This window comes from Polypterus senegalus, chromosome 4 (assembly GCF_016835505.1).
Source record: "Polypterus senegalus isolate Bchr_013 chromosome 4, ASM1683550v1, whole genome shotgun sequence".
NCBI classification, from domain to species: domain Eukaryota; kingdom Metazoa; phylum Chordata; class Cladistia; order Polypteriformes; family Polypteridae; genus Polypterus; species Polypterus senegalus.
Window position 1 is genome coordinate 106637826 of NC_053157.1, and position 14067 is coordinate 106651892.

At 34.8% G+C, this 14067-nt stretch overlaps 1 protein-coding gene across 1 annotated transcript in view; it reads right to left on the minus strand.

The window, feature by feature from the left end:
- The window catches only part of ccser1 (coiled-coil serine-rich protein 1), a 1005229-nt gene that overhangs the window by 550172 nt on the left and 440990 nt on the right, over positions 1–14067 (minus strand). The window contains exon 5 of the mRNA XM_039752885.1: positions 3160–3280. Coding sequence (XP_039608819.1) covers positions 3160–3280 — 121 coding nt within the window. The remainder of the gene's footprint in view (positions 1–3159; positions 3281–14067) is intronic.

The following is a 14067-nucleotide window of genomic DNA, read 5'->3' on the forward strand; positions in this document are numbered from 1 at the left end:
TTCCTCTAAAATTGTTTTGTAATTACCATAAGCAGAAACCATGTCACTAGGGAAAGTAGGAACTGATCTACAGAAATGATGTAAACAAATGAAAATTGTAAACATCTAATAATGATCATAATATCTACTCATATTTCACATTATTCCTACTTTTTACCCATTTCAATTAAAAAAAATATATTTTCCTCTAAAATTATTTTGCAATGACTATAAGCCGAAACCATGTCACTAGGGAAAGAAGGAACTGATCTACAGAAATGTTTAACTTATACACAACTATATATAACATTTTTAAGAGTAAGCAGCACAAGTGAACTACTATTATTACATATTATTTAACTAACATCATTATTCAAGGTAACTTACAATATTTGAGCTTTAATTGGTTACATTTCTTTTGTTTTTCCAGTCAAAGTACAAGCAGGTCACATAGTGTCAGTATCAGAATGTGAATTCACAACCTCATGTTTTGAAGTCCTAGGTACAAACCCTTAACCACTAAACCACATTGCCTGCCAAAAATATTAGCAACAAATATTGTGTACTGAAAAACACTTATTTAGCTACATAGTACTTCTGATAAACCTGATTAATCGATGGCACTATCTTATGAAATATCCTGGGTGACACAGAGAAACACAGCTAGTATTATTATACAATTTTAGAAAGACCTAAACTAAAGTGCAACAGTAAGAAACTTACTGGATTACATTTGTTAAAGCTGTTAAAAGTTTTTCCACATTTTAATTGCACGAGTATTACATTGATCAAAAACAATCTTGTACTATTTCGACAGATACAATCTAATATCTAGAAACATGTTTGACAAATCTCTCAATAAAATCAGCTCAATTACTATTCTGCTTTTGTAAATTTATATTAAAAATACTGAAATACAAATTTTTTAAAACAATTACAGTTAATTCATAGTAAACAACAGTAATGCAGAAAACACAATCAAAGTGTTAAGATTTAGTTAACTTGGCTTTGAAAACTACAGATATGTACTGAAATTAATACATTTCCTCTATTTAACCACTTTTGACCAAATAATACTGGTTAGATGAATTGTCTTTCCATTGAGCCAGTCATTATCAGACCTGCATAATCCAGGGCAAGCTCATGGAGAATGGAAACTATTCTACTAATGCAGTGTGCAAATCAAGAACCAATCCTGGAAGGTATGCTGGTCTATTACAGGGCACATTCATTAATCCACTTTGCTGAAGGATATAAAGTGAAATTTTAAATTTTCTTCAAGGATTTATAATTACACCGTGTGCACAATTATTAGGCAAGTTGTGTTTTTGAGAATTAATTTTAATATGGAACAAATACAGTGGTATCAGTCAATCCAAAATGTTGTTAAACCTGAAACCTGAATGTTTTACAAAGGAAATGTGATTGTGATCATTCTCAGGGGAATACATATATGTGCACAATTATTATGCAACTATATGTGTGTAGAATTATTACACATCTAAAGGAAAAATGTCAGAGCTAACTTGTTAGTTTTCATCTGTTAAAGTGAGAATAATAAACAAACAACCCAAAACTTACAAATAAATATTTCTGACATTTCAAAAAACAAAACAAAACAAGGACCATTATAGCCACCCTTCTTTTCAATAACAGTCATAAGCCTTCCATTCATGAAGTCTGTCAGTTTCTTGATCTGTTGACGATCAACTTTTTGAGTAGCAGCAACCACTGCCCTCCAGACACCGTTCACAGAGGTGTACTGTTTTCCATCCCAGTAAATCTCCCGTTTAAGAAGGGCCCACAAGTTCTTAATAGGGTTTAGGTCAGGTGAGGAAGGGGGCCATGTCATTACTCTTTAAAATTTAAGGACTTTACTGGCTAGCCTCGCAGTGGAGTACTTCGATGTATACGATGGAGCATTGTCCTGCATAAAAATCATGGTCTTCTTGAAAGATGCAGACTTTTTCCTGTACTACTGTTGGAAGAAAGTGTCTTCTAAAATCTGGCAGTAGGTTTGGGAGTTGATTTTGAGTCAATCTTCAAACTGAAAAGGTCCAACTATCTCATCTTTAATAATACCAATCCATACCAGTACCCTGCTCCACCTTACTGGCATCTGAGTTGAAGTGGAGCTCTGTTCCCATGACTGATCCAGCCACGGGCCCCTCCATCTGGTCCATCAAGAGTCACTCTCATCAGTCCATAAAATCTTTGAAAAATCTGTCTCCAGATATTTCTTGGCCCAGTCTTGACATTTCAACTTATGTGTCTTGTTCAGAGGTGGTTGGGTTACAGCCTTCCTTAACTTAACCATGTCTCTGAGCGCTGAACACCTTGTACTTCCGGGCACTCCAGGTAGGTTGCAGTTCTGGAATATGACAGCACTGGAGGATAATGGGTTCCTGGTAGCTTCACGTTTCATTCTTCTCAAATCTTCTTCTCAAAAGTTAATTTGTGTCTTTTTTTCTCAACACATTTCTTGCAACCCTGTTGACTATTTGTAACAAAATTTTTGCTGGTTCTGTAATCATGCCCCAAAATCTTAGCAAGTTCCTGCATCCCTCTGAAAGACGTTTTTACAATTTTTGACTTTTCATTGTCAATTTAATTTCCTTTTTACGCCTTTTTCCTGAGTCAAACAAGCTGCCTAATAATTATGCACACCTTTATGTGGGGCGTTGATCTTCTTAGGCCACACACTCCCTCATTACACAAATACACATCGCCCAATATGCTTAGATCGAATAAGCGTTCAAGTTTATACAGCTTGGCGTCATAATATATGCATAAAAATTATGATATGGTCAAAATACTCGCTTGCCTAATAATTGTGTACACAGTGTACACTAAGGCCTAAGGTTTGCAATTTTCCTTCTATTGCCAGCTTACATTAGGGGCCTCAATACTTTGATAGCATAATTTACTCTTAGTTGTGGTTCTGATTTTTTACTAAGATTGCACTGAAATTAGAATTCTGAGTTTGGATGTAATATTTTTCATTTTTGACTTAACTATTCAAATACAAAGCACCACCAAAATAAAAATTACAATCAATAACATACAGGTTAAAAATCTGGCCATACTGTGTCATTGTACGCTACATTCTATCTAGCTATGTGGAAAAAAAAGAAATAGTTCACCAGAGGTATAAGAAAAGTAGAATACATTATTACATACCTGTTTGAAGTATCTATGGCTTTCACTTCCTTGGCTGGAATCTTATCATTTATTTTCTCCATTGGTGAATGCATTACTGCCAAACATGAGGAAATTGACTGGCTTGAATCCTCACGGCAAACTGTAGTAAATGTGAGATACAGGTTACTAGGCTTCAAAATATTATTATGCTTTACATGCAATTTAATTTTTTACATTTTTTAATTTTTTTTTTACTTTATATGCAACTTTATATTAACACTAATTAGATTACTAAATTACTTTTTCTGAATATTTTGAATTTATTTTTCATACATTTTGACCCATATATAGATATTTATCATTAAGGTAACAAATAGAGGAAACATGGAAAAGGCTGTTTTTACTAAGGCAAAATAAAAGCTGCTCATTATACATAGCCTGCGGCAAATGAACTGAAACGTTTTTAATTAGCACTGTGAAAATAAAATGTAGATAGTCTTTTCCATGCACACTGTGCTTTGACATTCCTAATGTTCTAGAGCTAGAATATTAATTAGTTGACAACAATTTGATAATTACTTCAAAACCATGCAAAAGAATAGAGAGAAAAAAAATCTTCAAATGATGACAAGGTTTATAAGCTTACAATTACAAGTTCTGAAAAATACTAGTTGTTTTCACAGAAAAAGAATAAACACTGTGTGTTTTATATGATTTAATACAAAAGGTACATTGCAATTTAATCATGCTACGAAAACAAAAAAGCATGATGCTTACTCAAATTCTAACAAGTACCAGCTGAAGCTTTTTTGCTTCAGTCCAGTTTCTTAAGTAGAAGTAAGTGTACTAATACTAAAACAAATTACTGCTTAAGCAACATTTTTATTTTATTTCAAATATTTAAGAGAAAAATGCAACGGCTGCTTGTTTAACTGGACATCCTGACATTTGTACCATCACATTCAGATTAGACAATATCATTAATAACATTTAACTTTATATTTTGTTCTTTGCTAATAGTTTACATACAAGAAGTCTTATTTCTTTTAACCAAATATCAACTAACGACTCTTAATATGTTAAACAATTTAATAATTCTGGGACTTTATCAATAGTTTCTGGGCTATGACATTTATCTGTATTCTGATTGGTGTGTTTGAAATGCTTCATGGTCACTACATGTAAATAAACCTAGCTGGTAAAAGAAAGCTTTCTTTTAGATTTATTTAGTCCACCCACGCTGCATTGATAAAAACATGGTGTAAATAAAGGAAGTCCATGTCAAAGTTCATATATAATGATGGCTCAAGACTCACTACACACTAGCGGGTAAAAATAAAGGTTATTTTTATTATACAACAGTACCTTTTACAGGCTGTTCCTCCAAAAATATAATCACATATCTGATCCAATCATGAGTCTAATTTCAGTTCTCTTTCTCCCTTCTCCTCCTGACTCCAGCTCTCTGAATGGGGCAGACAAGCTCTTTTTCAGGCTGGATCCAGCATTGCATGGCGAAAGCACTTCTGGGCCAGACAGAGGTGCCACAAAACAGGGAGGTCTTCTCACGGAAATGCCTCCTGGTGGCACCCAAGGACCCTAACAGGGCTATTGTTCCAACCTTGAGGGTGTCTAAACTGGGACCATGCCAGAAGAGCACTGCCACCTATCATACTGGAAGACGATCTGTCCCTAGTACACAGATTATCATGTTCATCCATTATAGCAGGGCTATTCAATTACAAATTCAGCTGGGCCAGATTTTCAAACCGAGAAATTTAGCTGGGTCAGACATTTTCAGTGGCTGGTAAGGAGCAGGTACTGACAAATTTTAAATTAACACAAATGAATGTGTTTAAAAACAAGTAATTTGAATTCATTGTTTCTCTTTTACATTTGGTCACATCTGACATAGGCATATCAAAAATGTTTTAAAAAAAAAAGAAAGAAAAAACAACAAAACTGCTATTAATTGAACAGAATCTGCTCTATTAATTGAACAGATACATCTTGCCTAAAGAAAGGGACCGAGTTGCCATGAAAGCCTGCATATTGTAATCTTTTTAGTTAGCCAATAAAAGGTGTCATTTTGCTTGACTTCTCACTACATTCATAATGGCTAACACAGTACAACACCCTAGTACTACAGACATACAAGAAGCTACATGATAAAGTAATTCTATGCAACTGTTTCAAACACTCATGTATGTCATGGACATGCACAATCACAACTTTTAGCATGCCTAAGATTCCAAAAGGATCGAGATGCATGATCTTCTTGTACCAAAGTGCCCAATAGACATAATGCATACACTTATACGCAGACAACAAGCCCTGCATTGGCTATACCCAGGAGGAAAGATCTAATAGATACATCGGATTTGCATTACATACTGGTTTTCCTGTCATCATAAAAAGGGTTTATTTACTACACCAAGCAATGTCTTCCCGATCTTTAATTGCCAATGCTTCTCAGTTTTTGCTGACAGTAGAGGAATTTATCTGAATTGTCCATTTACATTGTCCTCGATGGCAGGTACAATAAGATATGATTTCCAGTAATTCTCCTTTGGCCCCACTGTTAAACTCAATTATTAGTTCAGTTACTGTATTGACTTTTACAATTACAGTATGTTAGTCTCTACTGGCTTCTTTCATCAATGACCTGTTTTACACTTACTGTGATCTCTAGTGTAGAACATTCTCTAAATACATACCCATTAAATTAATTGTTGTCTGTCTTTCTTTTTTGATATGCTATTCAAAATAAAGTTTCTGAAAGTATTTACAAATGACCTGGAAACTCTGGGATGATATATCTATTTGGTCAGAAAATAACATAAAATACACCTATCAGCCCCAACATTAAAACCAATGAGAGATGAAGTAAATAAAATTAATTATCTCATTAAAATGGCACCTGTAAAGGGATGGGATATATTAGGCAGGAAATGAACAGCTCTTGAAGGTGATGTGTTGGTATCAAAAAGGGCAACAGTAAGAATCTGAGCGACTTTGACATGGGAAAATTGTAATAGCTGGACGAATGGATCAGAGCATCTACAATTAGGTACCTAAGACTCACTGATGTGCATGGGAAGCGAACGTTAGGCCATCTTCTCTGATCCCACTGAAGAGCTAACTTAGCACAAACTGCTGAAAAATGTACTGCTGGCCATGACAGAAAGGTGTCAGAACTCACGGTGTATTACAGTTTGTTATGTATAAAGCAGCCTGGCCACAGACCAGTCAGAATGCCATTGCCGACAATGCATACAATGGGTATGTGAGCGTCAAATATAGACCATGGAACAATGAAAGAAAGTTGTGATAAATCACTTTTTTCATGTGGATGGCTGGTTTTACTGTATGTGCGTTTTTTGCATTGGGAAGAGATGGCAGCAGGATGAACTATGGGAAGAAGCTAAGTAGGCAGAGGTAGTGCGACACACTGAGAAAAGTGCACTTGGGTCTTGACATTTATGTGGATGTTACGTTGACACGTATCACCAATCTAAAACTTGTTGCAGACCATGCACACTCCTTCATGACAACGGTATTCCCTGAGAGAAATTGCCTCTTTCAGCAGGATAATGATGAACAGTTTATGGTTACATTCTCATTACTTTTTCTTTTAGTGCTTTTAATTGTTATAAAAGTTCATTGTCTTTCACTTTGGTGTACTTCTAAAGCATTTATACAAGACTACTTCTAAATTACTGTCTTTCATCTTTTTCCCACCAGTTTTTAGCCTAGGGGAATGTATGTCATCTAAAGGTCTGCAGAAAGATTTAATATGTATTGATTTATGATTCACCATAATCTCTTCCTGACAACTTAAAAATGTTTTAGAAACAGAAAAAATGTTTGGAATCAAAACTCCATTGGATGGTGTCTTAAAGTGTGAAATATACCTTGATATTTTATACTACAATACAAATCAAAACATCTTGGATAATGGGGGAAGCACTGCATTTTTAAAAGAAGAATCTAAAGAAATGTTCAACTAACCCTTTTCTGAAACTGCTTTCTTCATCACTTGGTCATGGAGAGCCTGTGGTTAATGTTGCAGCACTGGGTGAAAGCGAAGAACCAACCCAGGATGGTACACTAATTCATAAGCTACCAGAATAAGGTAGTCCAAATGACACAGAAAGAGAACATGGAAACTTTAATTGTGGATTTAGAAAGTTAGATGGTCATCACAAAAGAACACTACTTTCATATTTGAAAATAAAGCTATAGAACATAAAAGTAGGGCAGGCACAAAAGCATGAGGCTGCATGACAATTACATTTTGAAAAAGAAAAGAAACAGCATAACACAACCTTTCAGCTGTTATGTATTTACTAAGGTGAAATAACATTTCCTCAGATTTATATTTTTGTAGGTGCCCAGTTACTTAATATGATATATATATATATATATATATATATATATATATATATATATATATATATATATATATATATATATATACACATATACATATACACACACACGAAGTCAGACACAAACATAAGGTTAAAAAAACAAACAAAAAAAACCACAAAACATTTTTTACATATAGGTGTGTATATATATATATATATATATATATATATATAATATTTTAACAAAAACACATGTGCCACAATTATTGTCACCCCTGCATTTAATACTTTGTACAACCTCCCTTTGCCAATATAACAAAGAGTCTTCTCTTGTAACCTTTTATAAGGTTGGAGAATACAGAGCACAGCATCTGAGACCATTCTTCTTTACATAATCTTTCCAGATCATCCAGGGTTCTAGGCCCTCTCCTGCGTATTCTCTTCTTCACCTCACTCCACAGGTTTTCAATAGGGGTCAGGTCAAGATGGCCATGGCAGGACATTGAATTTATGGCCAGTTAACCATTGCAGGGTTGATCTGTGTTTCATATCATTATACTGCTGGAAGTTTCAAAAACGACCTAGTTTTACTTTCCTGCTGGAGGTAGCCAGGTTTGATTTAAAATCTCCTGATATTTCATGGAATTCATGATACCATTAACCCTAACAATGTTTCCAGGGCCTTAGGAGGAAAAACAGTCCCATAACATCACAGAACCTCCACCATATTTCATAGCAGGGACAATGTTCTTTTAATTACAGTCTTCCTTCTTTTTACACCAAACCCACTCTTAGTGTGTATTGCCAAAAAACTAAATTTTTGTTTGACCATAGAACACGGTTCCAGTCAAAATTGTAGTAACATTTTACAAACTCCAGGCGTTTACGTTTGTGGCTAACTGACAGAAAAGGCTTCTTTCTGACATGCTTTCCAAATAATCTGTTGGCACAGAGATGTAGTTTGTTAGTGGTTCTGAAGACTTGATATCCCAAGTATTTTACTTTTTCTTGTAATTCCTCAACAGTGATTCTTGGAGATATTATTACCTCCTCTCTTAACATTCTTCTTACTGCACGTGGGGGTAAAATAAACTTGGGACTTCTTCCAGGCAAGTTTCTGACAGTTTCAGTTGACAACCTCGTTTTTTATTTTTGACCTAACTGTAGAAATGTGTATCTTCAGGTGAGTAGCTATTTTCTTATAACCATCCCTGAGTTATGAAGGGTATCACACTTTTCTCTCATTTGGATCGAGTGTTGACTTTTCTTTGCCATTATTATGGTTAGCTAAGGAAATTTAGTTCTGTGTCTCTTCAGGACAGGAAGTCATTAATTTCAGCAGGAAAGTTCCGATACACTCCAATCAACTTAACAATGTCTGATTTAAATGGGAAATTTTTTACCAGGGATGCCAATTATAGTGGAGGGCACTAGATAGATAGATAGATAGATAGATAGATAGATAGATAGATAGATAGATAGATAGATAGATAGATAGATAGATAGATAGATAGATAGATAGATAGATAGATAGATAGATAGATAGATAGATAGATAGATAGATAGATAGATAGATAGATAGATAGATAGACAGACAGATGGACAGACAGACAGCTAGATAGATAGTAATGCTTGCAGGTTGCACCTAGTCCTGGATACAATTTACAAAACACAATAAAAGTGATAAATGAAAGATGTTTAGTTGAATGATTGAATGCTTTGCACATAAAGAGCTAGAGCATATTCTATGCATGGCTGCTTTACACTTCTTTTCTGAGATATTAAAGATCCTTTTCCTACTGTACCTTTGAAAGGAAGAGACTTTGAGATGTTTTATATAGTGTTAAGATGCTGTCTGAGTCTTCAAGACTGTTCAGTATTTCTTTTGGGAAAGAAATGGGTGAGAGGTGTGGAGGTAGGTTTATTTTTTTAAATGTATGATTTGAAAGTAGTAGACAATTGTGCTGTTTCAAAGTTACATTTAAAGCATAATTGTTTTTTAAGATGTAAATACATTAACTATTTAAAGTTCTAAGTGTTTTAACTCCAGACATTTTCCAAAGATTAAATACTGTGCAGGCTTGAGATGGTTGAAAAAGGTGATTATCATGTAGAGGAGCAGAGATAAAAGCTTCTTTGCCTTGAAGTACATCCTACATTGGTTCCATATTCTGAGTGATTGATGAACAATTAGATTATTGGTATATTTATGATAATTAGTATCTACTGGGGCACAAAGCAGGGCATATCTGTACACGGCTGATAGAAAGAAAGAAAGAAAGAAAGAAAGAAAGAAAGAAAGAAAGAAAGAAAGAAAGAAAGAAAGAAAGAAAGAAAGAAAGAAAGAAAGAAAGAAAGAAAGAAAGAAAGAAAGGGATTCCTGTTGGAAGTTTTGAAAGGAAGACAGCAGGGCTAAGAACTGCAAAGGATAGTTTCCTGCCTGTGTTTTTGTCCCTTTAATGGTTTTATGTATTGGGTGTTTTAACTCCATGGAGAGACTCATTTTTATTGGATTATTTATTTATGGACTTTTTGAACACTGCTTTGTTTTGGACAATGCGTTGTTTTGATTGTTTTAATAAAATCACTGGCACAATTTCACTTACCCCGTGCTGCTGCATGTGAATCCTCATCTGCCTAGCTCATCCCGGTTACGTTACAGATGGTGCCAGGTTCAAGAGGCTCCCTACACCAATTGGGAGTGTAGTGTTTTTCAGCACCATCACACATGCCATTTCTGCCTTCCAGTACATTAGATTGTAAGGATTTTTAGTATGGTGAATTCACATACTTTAAGATGCAAATAGCACTTTTGTTTATAATCATATTTATTTCCATATATGCCATGAAATTTAATTGATTTATTCTTTCTTTTATGAATTTTCTTTTCACCCTGATGTCCTTTCGATTGTCACTTACCTCTCAATAAAATCTGGAGACACCATTTGGTTACATTACAAAGAACTCTTTCTTCAACTTGACCTCTTCCCGCACAAATGATGTCCACAAATGGGTCCTAGGACTATTGCCAATACAGGCACAATCAACCTTCTACTCTGACTACTAAGGCTGGGTTTATACTTCAAGCGACGCAAAGCATGATCCAGCAAACGGTACTGCTACGCAAGCATTGTACTGTTGATATTTGCGCATGTACTTTATGTAAATCTGGAAGATTCCACCAGGTGGCAGTGCGAGATATCATCATGGTGAGAAGAGGTCTGGCTCTTACATCCATCAATTCAGGGATGTGGCCATTCCAGCTAGCACTGGGCACAAGGCAGAAACAATCCCTGGACAGGGCATCAGCTCATCACAAGGCGAATACAAGCACTCACATACACAGGCATCATTTTAGCATCACCAAATCCCCAAACCTGCATATCTTTGGAAGGAAACCGGAGCACACTGTGGAAACCCACCAGGAAAACATGCAAACTCTAGGCAGGGGATGCCAGGGAAGTGACTCCCTGCGAGACAGCAGCGCTACCACTCCGCTATTGTGTCTCCCCCACATGTGTTATTATTAACAGTATTCATTAGTTACATGAAGTTAACGATGTATCTGTAAAACATAATATACATAGTTTAATGCATTTCATCATGAAAGAGATATCAAGTATAAATTTAAGGATTCTAAATTTGGAGAGAGCTGGAATATCATAAATTTAATGTGCCCTGTGTGGTGATTGCTGCTTGCCGCTGCTGTCAATGCAGGAGGAAGCCCCAGAAGCATGTAGCGATTAACAACTGGGTCGGTTTTAAGATTGTCTACTTCAATGATAAAATAAACTACAAGATTAAAGTGGAAATTTCAAGACTTAAGCAGAAATTTTTACTTTAATCACAAAATACAGATTTTCCCTGTGACCCTAACATTTTTTTTTTTTCCCGTGGCTCAAATACACCACCGTACATTCTGACGCTGTTGTGAAGATGCAAAAAAAAAAAAAGATGTCACAGAAGACGGTATTTGAGAACTTTAAAATGTATTGTGTCATTACGATGGGGAATATGCGACACTTGAATATAAAAGCACCACAAGTGCATTTGTGCGTTGGCATTTTGCTCCATCACATCGAACCATTCAGCAAACATCGAAGCACGCACATTGATCCTGTACAATCTGCAAAGCTGCTTTCTGTCACCTGTAGATAGTAAACCGGCCCTTAGGCCTCAAAAAAGGGCCATTAACATGCTCATGATCTCTCCAAGTAGCCCCCTATTTCTTTGAAGTTCCTCAGTTGTATATTATTACTAAGTCCTCTATTTAGTCACTACTGCAGTATAAATGTCATCTACAAGATAACGTTAGGATCAGTCATTAGTCCTTTTTGATTTAACAACTAATGGAACAAAAAGTATATTTATCACTTACAGTATTATTTTTTCAGCAAGAAAAACCCAACCCTGAACATTTCAGTACAAAGTTTATTTAATGTTTTATACTGGTGATACAAATAAGAAAATCTGTATCATATAGGGAATCCAAGAAGAGGGTTACTTCAATAAAGACAGCAGAGCCATCCACTGATAAATAACAATGGCCATATAATAAAATACACTTAATTTTTTCTTTTCATTCAAGCGTATTTCTCACATAAATATTATTAAAAGAGAAAAATGGAAAGCAAACATATTGTTAATAAAACAATAACTATTATTCAGCACTCGGTATAGATTTCTGATGTACATTACTGTTATTGTAAATTCTAAGCTTTAGTGAAGCTAAGAGAAATAACTGCTTATTTATAAGGAGTGTGGTGTGAGTATGAATGGTCATTTAACTTAGTCACTTGACTCTTGTTGTCGGATAAGAAATCAAGTAGTCAAAAAAAAAGTGCCATCTCTACCATAACTTAAGATTTTTTTTTTTTTACATAACATTTTTTAAACAAGCTGGCCTATTAACAATACATTCTTCTGAATAAGTTCTGAAATTGTTTGGTATATCTTGATTTTCATTTAACAATTTAATAAATTGTGTACAAAATGCTGAGTTACATAGCTAAATTATTCTTACAAATTAATGCACTACTTGTATTTTATACAGATGATAGGGTAAACCTTGATGAAAAAATCAGTAGTCAAGTTGAAGTGTGTAGTGTTATGGACTGACACTCTGCTGAACAACAAAGTCCACTTTACAGTATGTCTAACTATTTTGATATTTTCTGGTGTGGAAACAAAACCTCTCTGTAAAGCATCAGTAGCGTTGTTTATAGGCTCTCTTTCAGGCTGCATACTACCACAGTACACATTATGTTCAATAGATGGTGATATATTACTCATCACAGACTTTGCATTTGGATGAACTTGGCTAATCATGTGGTGACCTATCACAAACTTGTCTTTTGACCCAAATTTTAAGAAACACTGCTAGACTTTAATGCAAAAATGATGTTGATTGTTATGCAAAATTAAATTAAAAAATAAGAGATAAAGAGCAGTTCAAATTTTTTTTTTTTTTTAATCTTATCCTGTACTTCTTCAGTTGTAGCGAGCTATTTTAAATTTGGCTCTACTGCCTCAAGTATAGCCTCTTTAACCTGCTTTACCCTATGAACAGAAATGGCATTAGCAAATGACTACCAGATATAATAAAATATAACTGTATTCAGTTTTAGTGACTTATATTGTGTGCACTGCATTTACAGTATATTTTAAAATCAATAAATGGTTAAAGAAATGCTTACACCTTGTCAGTAGACCAATGGGTCTCGAATTTATACTGATTTCTGAAGCCACCTATGCAAACAGCTAATTGCATGTAGTATGCACTACTAATAAACATGCTCTTTGTGGAGTGGGCATGCACATGTGACAAAAAATATTCAGATAATGAGATGAGATCAAGCTATTGAAGAAAACGAAGCACAGTGAGCCTACTACAAATTTTTAAAATGTCCAGACCAAAGAGAGTTGTATTTATGAACAACAATGCAAGACCTTAGCTGCTAACATACCATGTGTACCATTTTGCTCTTCCCCCACAACTGATTTATCCCACTTCCCTGCAGCTGATGGCCAAATGCTGAGATTAACATGCTGCATGAATTTTTCCAAATCTCATCAACTTGATGACTATGATGTATTTAAGAAGGCAAAAAAATATAAGGAACTGAGTCACTGCACTTTAAAAACTTTAACTTGTTATTCTTGTGAGACATGGTCAAATTTCTTCACATGCAGAATTAGTTTTATGAAATGAAAGTGTTAGAAATAAGTAAAAAAAAAGCCTGCATTTGGCAAAGGCAGCTTCCAAAACTAAAAACATGTTTTCATTTTTTTTTTTAAAACATACAAGCAACAAATATCACAGAAGCATTTGCTCACCTTCAAACTTGTGTGTCAGTTTGCATGATTAAGGGTTTTACCATTTTTTCTACATTGCATGCCAAGTCTCTTTGTTCAAAAGTTGGTAGAAAGACAACAACTGGTGCTAACATGTATGAGTGAGTAAAAGTAATGTGTAGCTTTTACTGTTTCTTGTTGGTAGTCTTGGCCACCTAGCATTGCAAAACATCTGGATACAAAATCAAAACTTGCGCACGTGCTAAGTCAAGTGATGCTG